This window comes from Polyodon spathula, chromosome 12 (genome assembly GCF_017654505.1).
Source record: "Polyodon spathula isolate WHYD16114869_AA chromosome 12, ASM1765450v1, whole genome shotgun sequence".
NCBI classification, from domain to species: Eukaryota; Metazoa; Chordata; class Actinopteri; order Acipenseriformes; family Polyodontidae; genus Polyodon; species Polyodon spathula.
The window spans coordinates 45,055,094-45,068,289 of NC_054545.1; the positions used below are offsets into that span (position 1 = coordinate 45,055,094).

Below are 13,196 nucleotides of genomic sequence, written 5' to 3' on the forward strand. Positions count from 1 at the left end.
CTTCTGCTGGAGTTTGGCATTTCCCTAGGTTTCAGCAGAAAGGCAGTTGGTCAAATGAGGACCTTGTCCGAGAGTACAGGTAATGAATAGTTATCATTCGTTGCACATTATGGCCTCATTTATTTATTGTGCAACCCCTGCTTATAGCACATGTGCAATGTGTGATCGAGCAGCACTGTACCTAAGCACTGCCAGATCAAGAGAACCCTGCTTTCTGCACTGCGGTTCCATTCCCCTTACTGCTGCAGATAAGGCACCACCCTAGAGAAAGTGTATGGCTATAAAAAGTAAATCATTACTGTATGGGAAAGAAACATGTGCGCGGTCTTAAAAGCGTTAAGAGCAAATTATACAAATGAATTAGTTTACTGCGATTTTGACTATATATACATCTTTTAAACTTTTTCTTTCATATGCCTTCACTTTTGTACACTGCAGTTTTAAATAATTATATACCCTATATGCATTAAGTACTACAAAGTAAAGGCATCTAACCGGGAAGCTGTGTACTGCACAGCTATGAGTCCTAACGCTTTTTCATGGCCAGTATCACATTTAGCTGAATGAGTTGAAGGGTGGCTAACGTTTTGTGAAACTCAATATAGAATTAAAACAAATGATTTAACGCTATATAACAACTGCTACAAGGTTTGGACGATACTGCCGCACTCTTCTCAAACAAGATTTGGAAAGCGGAAGTGACGTTTTGGTTGTAGCAGTGGTTACTAGGATACCACCCATGCGGTTTAGCAACACAACACGGCAGGGAGGAGGGAACCTGTGCGCCACTGAGGAACGAAGCAGTAAAAAAACCTCCAAAAAACAAGAGTTAATATAATTAAATACTAATAACAGTAACACAAAATAATAATAATAACGTGGGGGTTTTAATCATGTCTAACAACCAAGACGAAAGCGACCAGGGGCCCAAGAGTTCCTTCACCACTTACGTTGCCGAAGGAGATCAACTTTTCATTAAAGGCGAATTCGCAAAAGCCATCGAAAGCTACACCACTGTAAGTTTGTGGAAGTAATAATAATAATAATAATAATAATAATAATAATTTGTTAAAATTGTACAGCAGGGGTATATTTGTCACTAGTTGCATGGTATTGTTTAACGATAGGCATTAGTAATATGTATAGCATTTACTCGCAATATGATGTACAGTGCAGTCTGTATGTCATTCTAGTGCTTATTTATTAAAACTTAACCAACGTGTAAGATATCAATGACTTACTGAGTGTATGGACTCTTAGTATGAATCCATATTGAATATATATTTATATATATATATATATATATATATATATATATATATATATATATATATATATATATATATATATACACCTGATAGTTGCTATAGAAAGTGATTTAATAAAGTGACACCCCTACCTTATATTGTTTTTGCCAAATAACTCTTATTAGATCTAGTTCATATTCACAAAATGCATGTTCCTCAAAGCACACAGCAATGTCAAATAATAATTTGACATTTTACTATTTGTAATACCCAGGCTCTTATACTCCAGCCAACTGAAAAAAACTGTTTGGTGGCTCGTTCCAAATGTTATCTCAAACTTGGGGACCCAGAAAATGCACTGAAGGATGCTGAGACTTCTCTCAAAAACGAGAAGGAGTTCTTCAAGGTATGGACATTGTACATCTGAACCAGTGATTTCACAAGGTCAAGGCTTGGTGGTCCAATGGCTAAATGGAATACATATTTTCTTTTAAAATAAGCATGCTGGATATTTTGTTGGAACTCTCAGTTTTAATGGTAACTCTGCTGTGCATTATTTAGCATGTATTATACCAGAAACCTTATAAAGCTGTCATTTGTACATCTGTTTACTGTATTTCAAGGCATATTGGACCACCTTAAAAATGACATAAAATGTTAAAATATTTGAAAAATGGAATAGTACTTTGCAAATCACTGTCTTTGAGGTGATTAGGAACAGTTGTAGAGTAGAAATGTATCCTAACCTAAATGTGTTTGATTCCACCCACAGGGTCTCTACCAGAAAGCAGAAGCCTTGTACGCGATGGGAGACTTTGAGTTTGCCTTGGTGTTTTACCACCGGGGGCACAAACTGCGCCCAGAGCTTCAGGAATTCAGACTGGGGATTCAGAAATCCCAGGAAGCCATTGACAACTCTGTCGGAAGTAAGTGAACTATATATATATAGTGGTTAGAGAAAGGGGCTCGTTACCAGGTTAAATTCCAGCTCAGCCACTGACTCGCTGTGTGTGTGAGCCTGAGCCTGCGGTGTGTGTGACCCTGAGCAAGTCACTTAACCTCGTTGTGCTTCGTCCTTTGGATGAGACATAAAAAATGAGGTCCTATTGTAGTTGTGATGCATACTTTTGCTTTTCATTTATAAACAGAAAAGTGTGACTAAGGTCATCTCAAATGCCCTCGTTTAATTGGGAAAGCCGCTTATGCAGGAGATTTTTACATCTCCTGAGGCCCCCCGATAAAGAAGCACCGACTGTACTTGACATTTTGTGGCAACAGTTACATAACGTGTCATTAAATTGTCCTGGTTGGACCAAGTGTTTGTTAACCCATGTTGTTTCTTTTGTTTTTTATATCCCAGGCCCTGCTTCTGTGAAACTGGAAAATAAAGGAGACCTATCCTTCTTTCATAAAAAGGAAGAGGTAACTTTACATAACTGTAACTCAACACTGGCTGGGCTGAAGCCACACAACAGCGAGGTTTTGTTTTCCTGTCTTCTCACTACATGGTTACAAAACAGTTATACAGCATTCATATCTGAAAGAAATTTCTGTCTGTAAGCTGCAGCGTGCTTGTGTATAAATCCTTCCTCTTGCCCCTTGCAGGGTAAGAAAGGCAAAGCGAAAGGGCAGATCCGGCCTCTGAAGAAGGAACAGAAACAGCAGAGCAAAAGTCCGAGGAGTGAGAAGACAGTTCGGCAGCTGCTGGGGGAACTGTACAGCGACAAGGAATACCTGGAGAAACTGCTCAAAGACCAGGGTAGAAGAAGTCACAAGCCCACTGTAATCTACTTACAAGAGGGGGCAGTCTGTAAGGGGCTGAGAATTTAAAAGTAAAAGGTCCCCCCCCCCCCCAGTATTTATTTTGTGAAATCAAACTGCAATATATTTCAGTGCAAAAGAACACGTAGGAGCATAACAGTAGTTTGGTGGTTTTTTTTTTTTTTTAAGTACATGTAATTGAAAAACAATTTCACACAGAAGTTATGTACTTTAATAATGTGAATGTCATAATTTACAAAAAAAAAAAAACTAGCTAAGCTCAGCAAGCTCACATGTATGTGTTTGTGTTCCTCCTGCCCTTTCTGCAGACCTGGTAAAAGGTAACACGCGCAGTGGGATCAAAGTCCATGACCTGATCCTGAGTGCCATCACCTACCTGGACACGCGCACCGAGTTCTGGAGGCAGCAGAAGCCCATCTACGCCCGGGAGAGGGACCGCAAGCTGATGCAGCAGCAATGGAACAAAACCAAGCAGAGCAAGCCCTCCTCCGACCCCACCAAATACATCCTGAAGAGCCTGGAAGAGATCGATCTAGGTAAACACACCCACAGGGAATCTGCTGCTGCTGCTGCTTCTTCTAACAAAACTGTAGGGAACCCCGTTTACAATCAAATGCTAGTAGTATTGCTCTGTGAACAACAGATCTGATATTGCTTTATCCTAATCTGTGGGCTGCAAGGGGCGACTTCTACCGCCTGGGTAAAATAAGTAACAGCCCTATCCTTAAATATAGATCACTTGTGCCACTATGTCTTAGTTCACACACAGGCTGGGCCTGTAGGTCAAATTCCTGCCTGGCTTCCCTGGCACCAATGCCCCAAGAAAGAAATCTTCTTCTCTTCTAATCTCCTGTCTCGGCCATGTCTGTAGCCCCCTCTCTGATCTCTTCTCTCTCTTCCCTGAACGCGCAGCACACACGTAAAACTCAAACACGCCACAAAAACCCCACCAAAAAAGTAGAAAGCAAGCCCCTCGCCGAAACACCACCATCAAAAGAACGATTAACTCAAACCTAAAAACAACAAGAAACAAAATCAAAAAAAAAGCTAATATCCATTCTTCTCCCAATTGTGTCCTACTCACTCTTTCCTCACTCTGTCTTTCTTCTGTCTTCTTATTCATTTTCTTCTATACTTCTCTTCTTCTCTTTCCTGTTCCTATCCTTCATCTATTCTTCTCTCCTTCTTTCACAATCGCTAATCTCAACAACTCCTCTCCCTCTTCTACTCTCTCTTCCTCTCTCTCTCTCTGCCCTTCTGTCTCCTTCTCCTGCGTTTACCAGTCCTGCAGGAGTCTTGCATGCCATGTCAGGGGTGTCTGATTGTACTTCTATGTACTATACTGTCAACTGTAACTGAAAAGGAAAGATATGATCATGTCTGTATTTAATTTGAACGGCTTGTTTTTTCAGCCCTGGCTGCAGGTGACCCTGAGCTGAGCTGCAAGAAGGCCAGGCAGGTGCTGAAGATAGTGCAGGGCTGGTCAGATGAGGACGTTCCCAATAAGATGGAGGTGATTGGGAATCTGCACAGCTGCCTCGGGAACGCTAAGATCGAGATTGGAGACATGGACGGAGCACTGGAGTGCCACAACAAGGACCTGGAGATTGCCAGGCAAAAGTACGCAAGCAGCCTTCCCTAATCTGCTCCAGGGAGGGCAAATTGTATAAGGATGCAGATTTCCAATTCTGGTTAGAGATCTGGGAAGAAGATTTTGGTGGAGGCGGTTTTGTACACTGCACTGACCATTACCTAACACAAGTCTATTTAACAATACATTTGTTTCTGTTGTTTTGAACAGTAATCTTCTGGAATCTAAATCCAGGGCGCTGGACAACGTCGGTCGAGTGTATGCAAGGATCGGCAAGTTCCCGCAAGCAATAGAAGCGTAAGTGAACCATGTTACCGGTTGTCTGTTTTCTCTTTAAGTCAGCGTTCGTTATGCTTGAGATTGTCCTATACTGATGTCTTTGACATGTCTTATTTCTTTAAGTACCTAAATAATAGATTTCAGAATAAGACCCTCCCGTGGTCACTTTCATTAGCCAGCACTGCTCAGGTTAAACCCAGCCCCCTCTCCCCTTCCTCTAGTTGGGAGGAGAAGATCCCGCTGGCCAAGTCGAGTTTGGAGAAGACGTGGCTGTTCCACGAGGTCGGGCGCTGCTACCTGGAACTGGACCGGCACACCGAGGCCCTGGACTACGGAGAGAAGTCCCTGGCATCAGCCACGGAGGCAGAAGATGATGAGTGGCAGCTGAACGCCAGTGTGCTGGTGGCACAGTCCGATGGTGAGACAGACAGCTTGGTACTGCAGGCTGGGTTGGACGTACTCTAGTTGTGTGTGTGTGGTCACACTGACAATCAAGCCAGGGGACTGAGAGCGTGCTTCTGGGGTCATAGCAGGTACCATTGGGCTTGAAATGTTAACTGCTCTGTCTGTAGCATTACCACCACACAGAGACATTTAATTAATGCCTGGAAATGTTTAAGAATTAAAAAGCCCTGTTATTCTTTTTTTTAAGATGGTTCTTCTCATTGTGCCCGCAGTGAAACTGGGAGACTACCAGGCAGCAGTCATGTATTTTGAAAAGGCTCTGGAGAGGGCAAAGCTGATAAACGATGAGGCAGCGAAGGAGGCTATCAGGAATGTAAGTTAGCAGTGGATGCATTTTAAAAGTGTCCTAACGACAGACCTCATAAAGGTGAACACGTTGTCTGTTTAACTCCTCTAGTAGCACCTGTATTCTTTTCTAGAACAGCAAAATGCTTTCCCTAACACCTGTCTGTATTTTATACAAAATGTAGCTGTTTGAAAAGACCACAATATCTAAACTAGCCTTTGAAAGTGCAACCTTAGAAGCATGCGATTAACGGTAGGTGTGTTTTTGTTGTTGTCATGGTTGTTGTTATTTCACAGGCTCTTGAAGATGCTAACAAACGCATTGTTGAGCAGTTTGAAGTGGAAAAGCTGGGGGATGGAGCTGAAAAAAATCAGGACACCGTGAAGGGTATTAAAATCTTGCCTGTGTTACATAGTACTGTAAGGCAGTACACGCCAATTGATTTCACAAGAACATCGCACTGCACTGGGCAGTGGCTAAGTCTGAACAGAATAAGTCATGCAGGAGGAAATGGCAAGGGAATCTTGGAGTTCTGGAGGGAGGTGACGCCACTTTTAATTTGGACAGCCTCTTAGCAATGACTGGTGTCAGTAATGTCTGTTGTTATTTCCTACAGGTAATAAAGAGACTCTAAACAAGGAAAGCACACAAGAAAAGGAAGAAACCAATGATGACTGAAGCCATGTGTCCTCCAGAGAATACCTCCCTGTATTTATTTAATATAGTCAAATAAATGAAATGTATTTCTAAACTGCTGTCTCACAATACAATTATGGCTTTTTTTCTGATCTTATAAAGCTGTCAAAATTCTCTCACAGTGCCTCATGTATGCTTTCATCTCCAATGCTTTAAAGCAACAAGTCTCCTTGATTTTGTAAATAAAAACTCAAGATTTATAAACGTGATTCATAAGTGTTGTTTTATTCTGTTTTATGCACACTTCTGATAAGATGTAAAACCGAGGTCCTATTGTAAGTGATGCATAGTTCAACCCACAGTCTCTGGTCGCTTTGTTCTAAAGAGTCTGCTAAATGACTAATTCATAATAATATCCCATGGCACAACACAGCACATCAATTCAGTACTCGGGAGTACAGGACTAAATCGAGATTGCAATTCTGCTTGAAACTGCATTACAAGCGCCTTTCCCTATTAGAGATACTTTCAAATGGACTGAATTGCTGTAACATTGTCCCACTTTAAGAATACAGGCAAATCTAAAGACTACTTGCAAAGGCAACCTGTCACCTTTAAAGTGTGATTGCTGCCGGTTAAAATGATATATCTATATATATATATTATATATATAATATATATATAATATATATATTATAATATATATCGTATTTTACACATGATCTGCCAATACTGCTTGTTGGTATATACACGGACAATAAACATTGCATGTGCCAGTTATTTTAAAGTATTTGATGTATTGTTTTTTAAACGGCATAACACAAAACTTCGCCGTAATGCTCCGTTACGACGCGACCAGCGCAACGTGCCCTCGCGCGATAACAGTTCCACGCCCATGTGGTAAACTATCTCGCGCGTCTGCGAGTGCTGTTTATTATTATTATTATTATTATTATTATTATTATTATTATTATTATTATTATTATTATTATTATTATCTTCAAAAGGCTGGAGGTGCAGCCGGGATTGTAAACTGTGCAGAAGACAGAAACAGCAGACGGGTGCACACGGGAATACCTTCTACTAAACCAGTGAGTTTAAATGGACTTTATTTATGTTTTATACATGGTAGCAAATGCAACCAATTGAATCTGCATGCTAGGGGTGACTTTTTTGTTTGTTTGTTGCAAAAACGTTTTATTTTGACTTTTTTTTAAAAACAAAAACTCTACATGTTATCGAGTGCCTCCAGGTAAACAGATTCGACACATATAATAATACATACAAACAAACAATTGTTCTTAAAGAGTGTGATGCACACGATTGTGTGTGTGTGTGTGTTTTATATAAATGTAAGTGATTTGTTTTTTCGACAGCCGCGCCTAACTAGCATTTACATCTGTTCTATCTATCCAACCTACACAAGACAATATCGATAGAAATGGTTCAAAATGTATATTATAATGTGGGAGCACAACTCTTTTTGAAAATATTGTTAATGTGTATTGCTAATTCAGATAGGTGGTGTTTTTTGATAATGGTAATGGGCGACAACTAGCCCCGAACTAAAAGTGAAATGCACGTTGTTGGTGTTTCATTTTTGAATGGTAAAACAGTCCCCATGCTTTATAATGTGCACAGTGGTGAGTGCATGCTCCAATTTACTTACTTTGTGCAATTCAGGAACTTCCTATGCCAGGAGTACTCCGGTAAGCGTTTCAGTCAACGGTTTTGTATTGGTAGCATGCGGGTTTGTTTTGGTATTCTAAAGGAACGGTGAAATTTTCAATTTTCCTGTTACTGAGTTTGTGCCGTTTCGAACCATAAATAGCGTACGCAGTGAATCTCTCTCTCGTATTTTCTGCAAATGTAACCTTGTCAGCAGATGTGTATCGGTTTTGTTTTTGTAAGGGAGATGAAAATGACAGTGACCAGGGTGTGTGCTGGAGCCGGTTACGGGCAGGGTCGTGGGTGAATTCCTGTTAAATTTTAACTGACTCACCCTGACTTCAGTTCAAGTAATTTGTTGCCACTGATTTTTAACAGAATACTGCTAATTGCTTTTATTAAGCTCAACATGGCATAGTTGAGCTTAATAAAAGCAAAAACTGAAGTCTAAGTCACTACTCTCTATGCTTTGGTTGAGATTTGTAAAAAATTGCACCACCTGGGGACCAAAACAATTTCTTAGTATAACGCCCATTTCTCTAAAGTTTAATGCAATTATCAGTATTTGTCTTCAGCCCTGGTGGTGTTAAACTGCCAGCAGCAGCAGTCTTCTTTGGGGCTGCTAATGGCAGTAGAATTTATGCTGCTGGTTCTAATCACACCTGTCTCTGTTCTTTTATTATTTATTTTTAATTAAAAGCATGTCTTTGATTTATGTAGGCCAGTAGATTTGTCCAGCAACAGGATGCAGGAACAGGCACTGGAGAGAGCTGAAGGCTCGCTGCCCTTCCCCTTTCTGGATGATGAGGCGAGCGTCGAGGCTTACAGGGAGTCTCGAACCCTCTTCATAATGAGGGGACTGCCAGGCAGTGGAAAGAGCGCCCTGGCCAATACCATCGCAGAGAAGTACAAAGGCATCTGTAGAGTGATCTCCGCTGATCACAAGAAGGTCCGACCCGAGGTGTGCCCCGCCCTCCCGGAGAAGTACAAGGAGCTGGACGAGGAGGCCCGGCGTTGCTGCCAGGAGGGCGTCGCCGTGGTCGTGATTGACGACACCAACCACCAATGGGGGAGGCTGGAGAAACTCTTCGACATCGCCAGCGAATACCAGTACCTTGCCCTCTTCGTTGAGCCCAAGACGCCATGGAAGAAGGACTGTGCCGTGCTGGAGAAGATGACCCAGTGGGAGCTCCCCCAGTCGGAGCTGGAGGACTTGAGGGGAAGCCTGGAGGAGCCGGTCTACCCTCTCTTCTACGGCTGGTTCTTGACTCGCAAGAGCCAGTGTCACACCAAGGAGACAGGCAAAAAGCTCCTGGAAGCCCTGGGCGAGCTTGATGAGTTCAAGGAGCACTGGGCTGATTGTAAGTAGCACTGTTGGCATGGCGGGTATTACGCAGGGCCTTGTCAAATGTGTAGCGCTACATGAAACGACTGTCCCATTTATTTGGAGAAGCTTTTCCATGGGTGAGGGTCACTGGTGGTGATCAGGTTAATTTCCCGTTCCAAGTCAAGTGAGTGAAGAAACAGCTGCTTGGGTTTGTGTGGATCGCTGTTTCCCTTTTCCGCAGAGACTAAGAAAAGCAGCAATCATCAGAAACACAAGCAGCTGTTTCTTTGTTTCGCTCGCTGTGGTAAATCAGCCCGATCGACCCAATTACCCTCCCCTGCGGAGAGCTTGACCTGAACAGTCGAATGACTGTTTCGTGCAGCACTAGAGAATCAAAAACCAGATTAATTGGTCAATCCAGGTTATTAATGGCCTGCTGTTGAAAGGAACTATTAACAAAAAAGATTTGCCCAATGACTTTGGAAGAATTTTGGGCACGGTCCTCCAGAAGTTAAGTAATTTCCAAAAGTTTGTTACCCCCCCCCCCACTCTTTCCTATAAGCTTAAGAGTTACATGTATTGCAAGAGATTTTATTTATTTTTTGCCCTGCATATTGTCTTAATGTCTGTTAATGTGTTGGTTGTAGTTGGAGGAGCTGCTTCTGAGAAGGGAATAAACTTGGAGGAATATTTTGATGGGAAGGGGGGGATCCTGCACTGCACCACCAAATTCTCTGACTACGGGAAAGCGAAGGGAGCACAAGAGTACGCGGAACTAGAGGTCAGTAAGTGTGAACCGCAATCATTGCAAGAGCAGAAGGATGTGTGCAGAAAATTAAGATTTGCTGTTTAGAAGTATCATTTTCTTATCAGAGAATGTGGGATGCTTCTGAAGTTGGTCCATGATTTAGTGCCAGTGGAGGTCTGGAGACCTTGTTTCTGAGTTAGAACAAGTGTACGATTCCTAATTTGTCAATTGTTAAATCCCTGTTCTTCGTTGCAGGCTGTGAAGGAATTCTACAGCTCGGCCTTTCATCTGCAGATATCCGGTCTTTTCATCACGCCCAGAACCGCTGGCGCCCGTGTGCGACTGAGCGACAAGCAGCTGGAGGTGTGGCCAGACTCTGAGAAGGAGGCCATGCCCTCTGAAGAGCTGCCCCGTGGCAGCCAGGCGCACATCACCCTGGGCTGTGCCAAGGACGTGGAGCCCGTGCAGACTGGCCTAGACCTACTGGAGTTCATCAAGCTGGAAAAGGTGGGCGATCAGGACTGGGCTGTGAAGGACACTGACCAGGGGAAGCTTTGCTACTTCGGCAAAGGCATGTGGATGCTGGAATTGTCTGAGGAGGTGACGGTGAAAACCGTATTCGGTGGGTTCTACCCGAAAGAGGAAGGAGGAGAGGAAGCAGGGGTGGAGGTGAAGGTGGGTGAGGAGAGAGCAGTGGAGAAGGAGGGTGAGGAAAGAGCAGTGGAGAAGGTGGGTGAGGAGAGAGCAGTGGAGAAGGTGGGAGAAGAGAGAGCAGTGGAGAAGGAGGGTGAGGAGAGAGCAGTGGAGAAGGTGGGTGAGGAGAGAGCAGTGGTGAAGGAGGGAGAGGAGAGAGCAGTGGAGAAGGTGGGTGAGGAGAGAGCAGTGGTGAAGGAGGGTGAGGAGAGAGCAGTGGAGAAGGAGGGTGAGGAGAGAGCAGTGGAGAAGGTGGGTGAGGAGAGAGCAGTGGAGAAGGTGGGTGAGGAGAGAGCAGTGGAGAAGGTGGGTGAGGAGAGAGCAGTGGAGAAGGAGGGTGAGGAGAGAGCAGTGGAGAAGGAGGGTGAGGAGAGAGCAGTGGAGAAGGAGGGTGAGGAGAGAGAGCAGTGGAGAAGGTGGGTGAGGAGAGAGCAGTGGAGAAGGAGGGTGAGGAGAGAGCAGTGGTGAAGGAGGGTGAGGAGAGAGCAGTGGAGAAGGTGGGTGAGGAGAGAGCAGTGGAGAAGGAGGGAGAAGAGAGAGTAGAGGAGGGTGAGGAGAGAGCAGTGGAGAAGGATGTAGAAGAGAAAGTTGAGAAGGAAGGAGAGGAGAGAGCAGTGGAGATAGTTGTAGAAGAGAAAGCAGTGGAAAAGGTGGGTGAGGAGAGAGCAGTGGAGAAGGAGGGAGAAGAGAGAGTAGAGGAGGGTGAGGAGAGAGCAGTGGAGAAGGATGTAGAAGAGAAAGTTGAGAAGGAAGGAGAGGAGAAAGCAGTGGAGAAGGAGGGTGAGGAGAGAGCAGTGGAGAAGGAGGGAGAAGAGAGAGCAGTGGAGAAGGATGTAGAAGAGAAAGTTGAGAAGGAAGGAGAGGAGAGAGCAGTGGAGAAAGTTGTAGAAGAGAAAGCAGTGGAGAAGGAGGGTGAGGAGAGAGTAGTGGAGAAGGGGGAAGAGAGAGTAGAGGAGAAAGGGGAAGGGAAGGAAAAAGAGAACCAACAGGAGGGAAAACCAGCTACAGGAAAAAAGAAGGGAAAATGCACCGTTATGTGAAATCCTGATGCCCAGGCTGGTGTGGTGGCGACCTGGGGATTTGTAAGAGGCCAGCCCACCGTTTTACTCTGTCAAGCCATTTAGATAAACATACTTCTAACAATCACCGGTGGTCTTCATAGGCAGTTATTTTAAGCATAGAGGAAAATATATACTCTGTGCCATGAATCAGCTACTCGATTTACCTTTTCTTCTGTGTTTTCAGCTCAGAATTTAATATTGCCATAAACTAAACCGATGGCAAATTTACGGTTTTATTTTATTCCAAGAATTACTTTTGTGGTTGCGATTCTGATATTCTGGTGATTTTTTTCTGTATGGTTTATATATGCTTCGTTGCTGTGGTGTGCTGCTGCTGTTGTGATAGTAATATATAACCCAGCCAGAACTTCAGCAGCTAATGTATTTCTTCAAGGCTTTAATAGCGGTTTGACTGGAAGCCTATGGGATACAAGTCTTATTCTAGCTGTGTGTGAACAAGGCTGAGTACAATGAGGGGGGGGCGTTATTAAATGATACTGATGCCGTGAGATTCTGCTGCTGCTGTGGTTACTCTGCCTAATGTAAGCTGTTTAGTAGGTGTCTCCTGCTGCATGTATGGTAGTAATAAAACTACACATGATGTTTAGCACTTGATGGTACACATTTTTGCACTATGTCGTCTGATTGTGGATTCTGAATAATAATAAAGTTTGCTTGCTGTAATCTGTTTAGGATTTAAAAATAAAGCGTTGTTGCACAAGTGTTTTATGGAATAGCCGTTCGCTGCACTGTATTTTGTGCTGAGCCCTCTTTTTACAGAACACCACTGCGATGGAGAGTTAAGGTTTTAGTGGTGAGCAGGGGTTTTCTGATGACAAAGAATGTTTTTCTGCAACGTTGCATGTGTGAAAAATGTGTGCTGCAAAACCTCTTTGTATTAATTTTGAAAACTTCAAAATAAATATAGTATTTTTCTGGTATCTTGTGTGGGTGTTTTTTTTTTTTTTTTTTTTTTAAATAAATTCATGGTATTACAAAACTAAAACTTAATAACCTTGTCAGGCCCAAGCATTTTTGAAAAGAGAAAAGCTACTTTCTTTTATGTAACTAGTAATTTTATTTTGTCTTCTGTTAGACAACACCCTAGTGGGGCTAGATTTAATAATAAAACAGAAGGGTGACTCAGCATTGTATCAGAGGGGATTCAGAGCTGGGCATGAGCGGGTTTAGTAAAACAAATGCAATGTTCCAAACAAGCGGCACTATATTGGAAGATGTGTTTATTTAGCAGAATTTTACAAGCCATCGTTGATGCATAGTCAATGCTGGACCTGTGCTACTGGCTATGGTGATGACCACACACACCATAATTTTTGCATACAGCATGCATGAAGGGGCAGGTGTGGGGTGAGGACACTAGGGATCTTGTTAATAATATCAGATGTTTTGCAT

The 13,196-nt window shown here is 43.1% G+C and overlaps 2 protein-coding genes across 2 annotated transcripts; both read left to right on the plus strand.

The window, feature by feature from the left end:
- Nucleotides 1-738: 738 nt before the first annotated feature.
- odad4 (outer dynein arm docking complex subunit 4) lies at nt 739-6,555 on the plus strand. The gene is made up of 12 exons (XM_041266664.1): nt 739-1,016; nt 1,522-1,653; nt 2,020-2,173; nt 2,608-2,669; nt 2,853-3,006; nt 3,338-3,565; nt 4,442-4,649; nt 4,831-4,917; nt 5,121-5,317; nt 5,577-5,677; nt 5,947-6,037; nt 6,267-6,555. Exons 1-12 carry the CDS (start codon nt 894-896, stop codon nt 6,326-6,328), a joined length of 1,599 nt encoding a protein of 532 aa, XP_041122598.1. The 5' UTR covers nt 739-893; the 3' UTR covers nt 6,329-6,555.
- Nucleotides 6,556-7,194: 639 nt separating this feature from the next.
- On the plus strand, nt 7,195-11,762 carry LOC121324917 (2',3'-cyclic-nucleotide 3'-phosphodiesterase-like). Its single transcript, XM_041267119.1, has 5 exons — nt 7,195-7,377; nt 8,675-9,315; nt 9,929-10,062; nt 10,285-11,113; nt 11,158-11,762. Exons 2-5 carry the CDS (start codon nt 8,700-8,702, stop codon nt 11,760-11,762), a joined length of 2,184 nt encoding a protein of 727 aa, XP_041123053.1. The 5' UTR covers nt 7,195-7,377; nt 8,675-8,699.
- Nucleotides 11,763-13,196: the final 1,434 nt, after the last annotated feature.

Coding starts and splice junctions, on each gene's coding strand:
- LOC121324917 (XM_041267119.1), top strand. CDS start 8,700: ATGCAGGAACAGGCACTGGAGAGAGCTGAAGGCTCGCTGCCCTTCCCC. Junction 9,316..9,928: donor CAAGGAGCACTGGGCTGATT/GTAAGTAGCACT, acceptor TGTTGGTTGTAG/TTGGAGGAGCTGCTTCTGAG. Junction 10,063..10,284: donor AAGAGTACGCGGAACTAGAG/GTCAGTAAGTGT, acceptor TCTTCGTTGCAG/GCTGTGAAGGAATTCTACAG.
- odad4 (XM_041266664.1), top strand. CDS start 894: ATGTCTAACAACCAAGACGAAAGCGACCAGGGGCCCAAGAGTTCCTTC. Junction 2,174..2,607: donor CATTGACAACTCTGTCGGAA/GTAAGTGAACTA, acceptor TTTATATCCCAG/GCCCTGCTTCTGTGAAACTG. Junction 4,650..4,830: donor CTGGAGATTGCCAGGCAAAA/GTACGCAAGCAG, acceptor TGTTTTGAACAG/TAATCTTCTGGAATCTAAAT.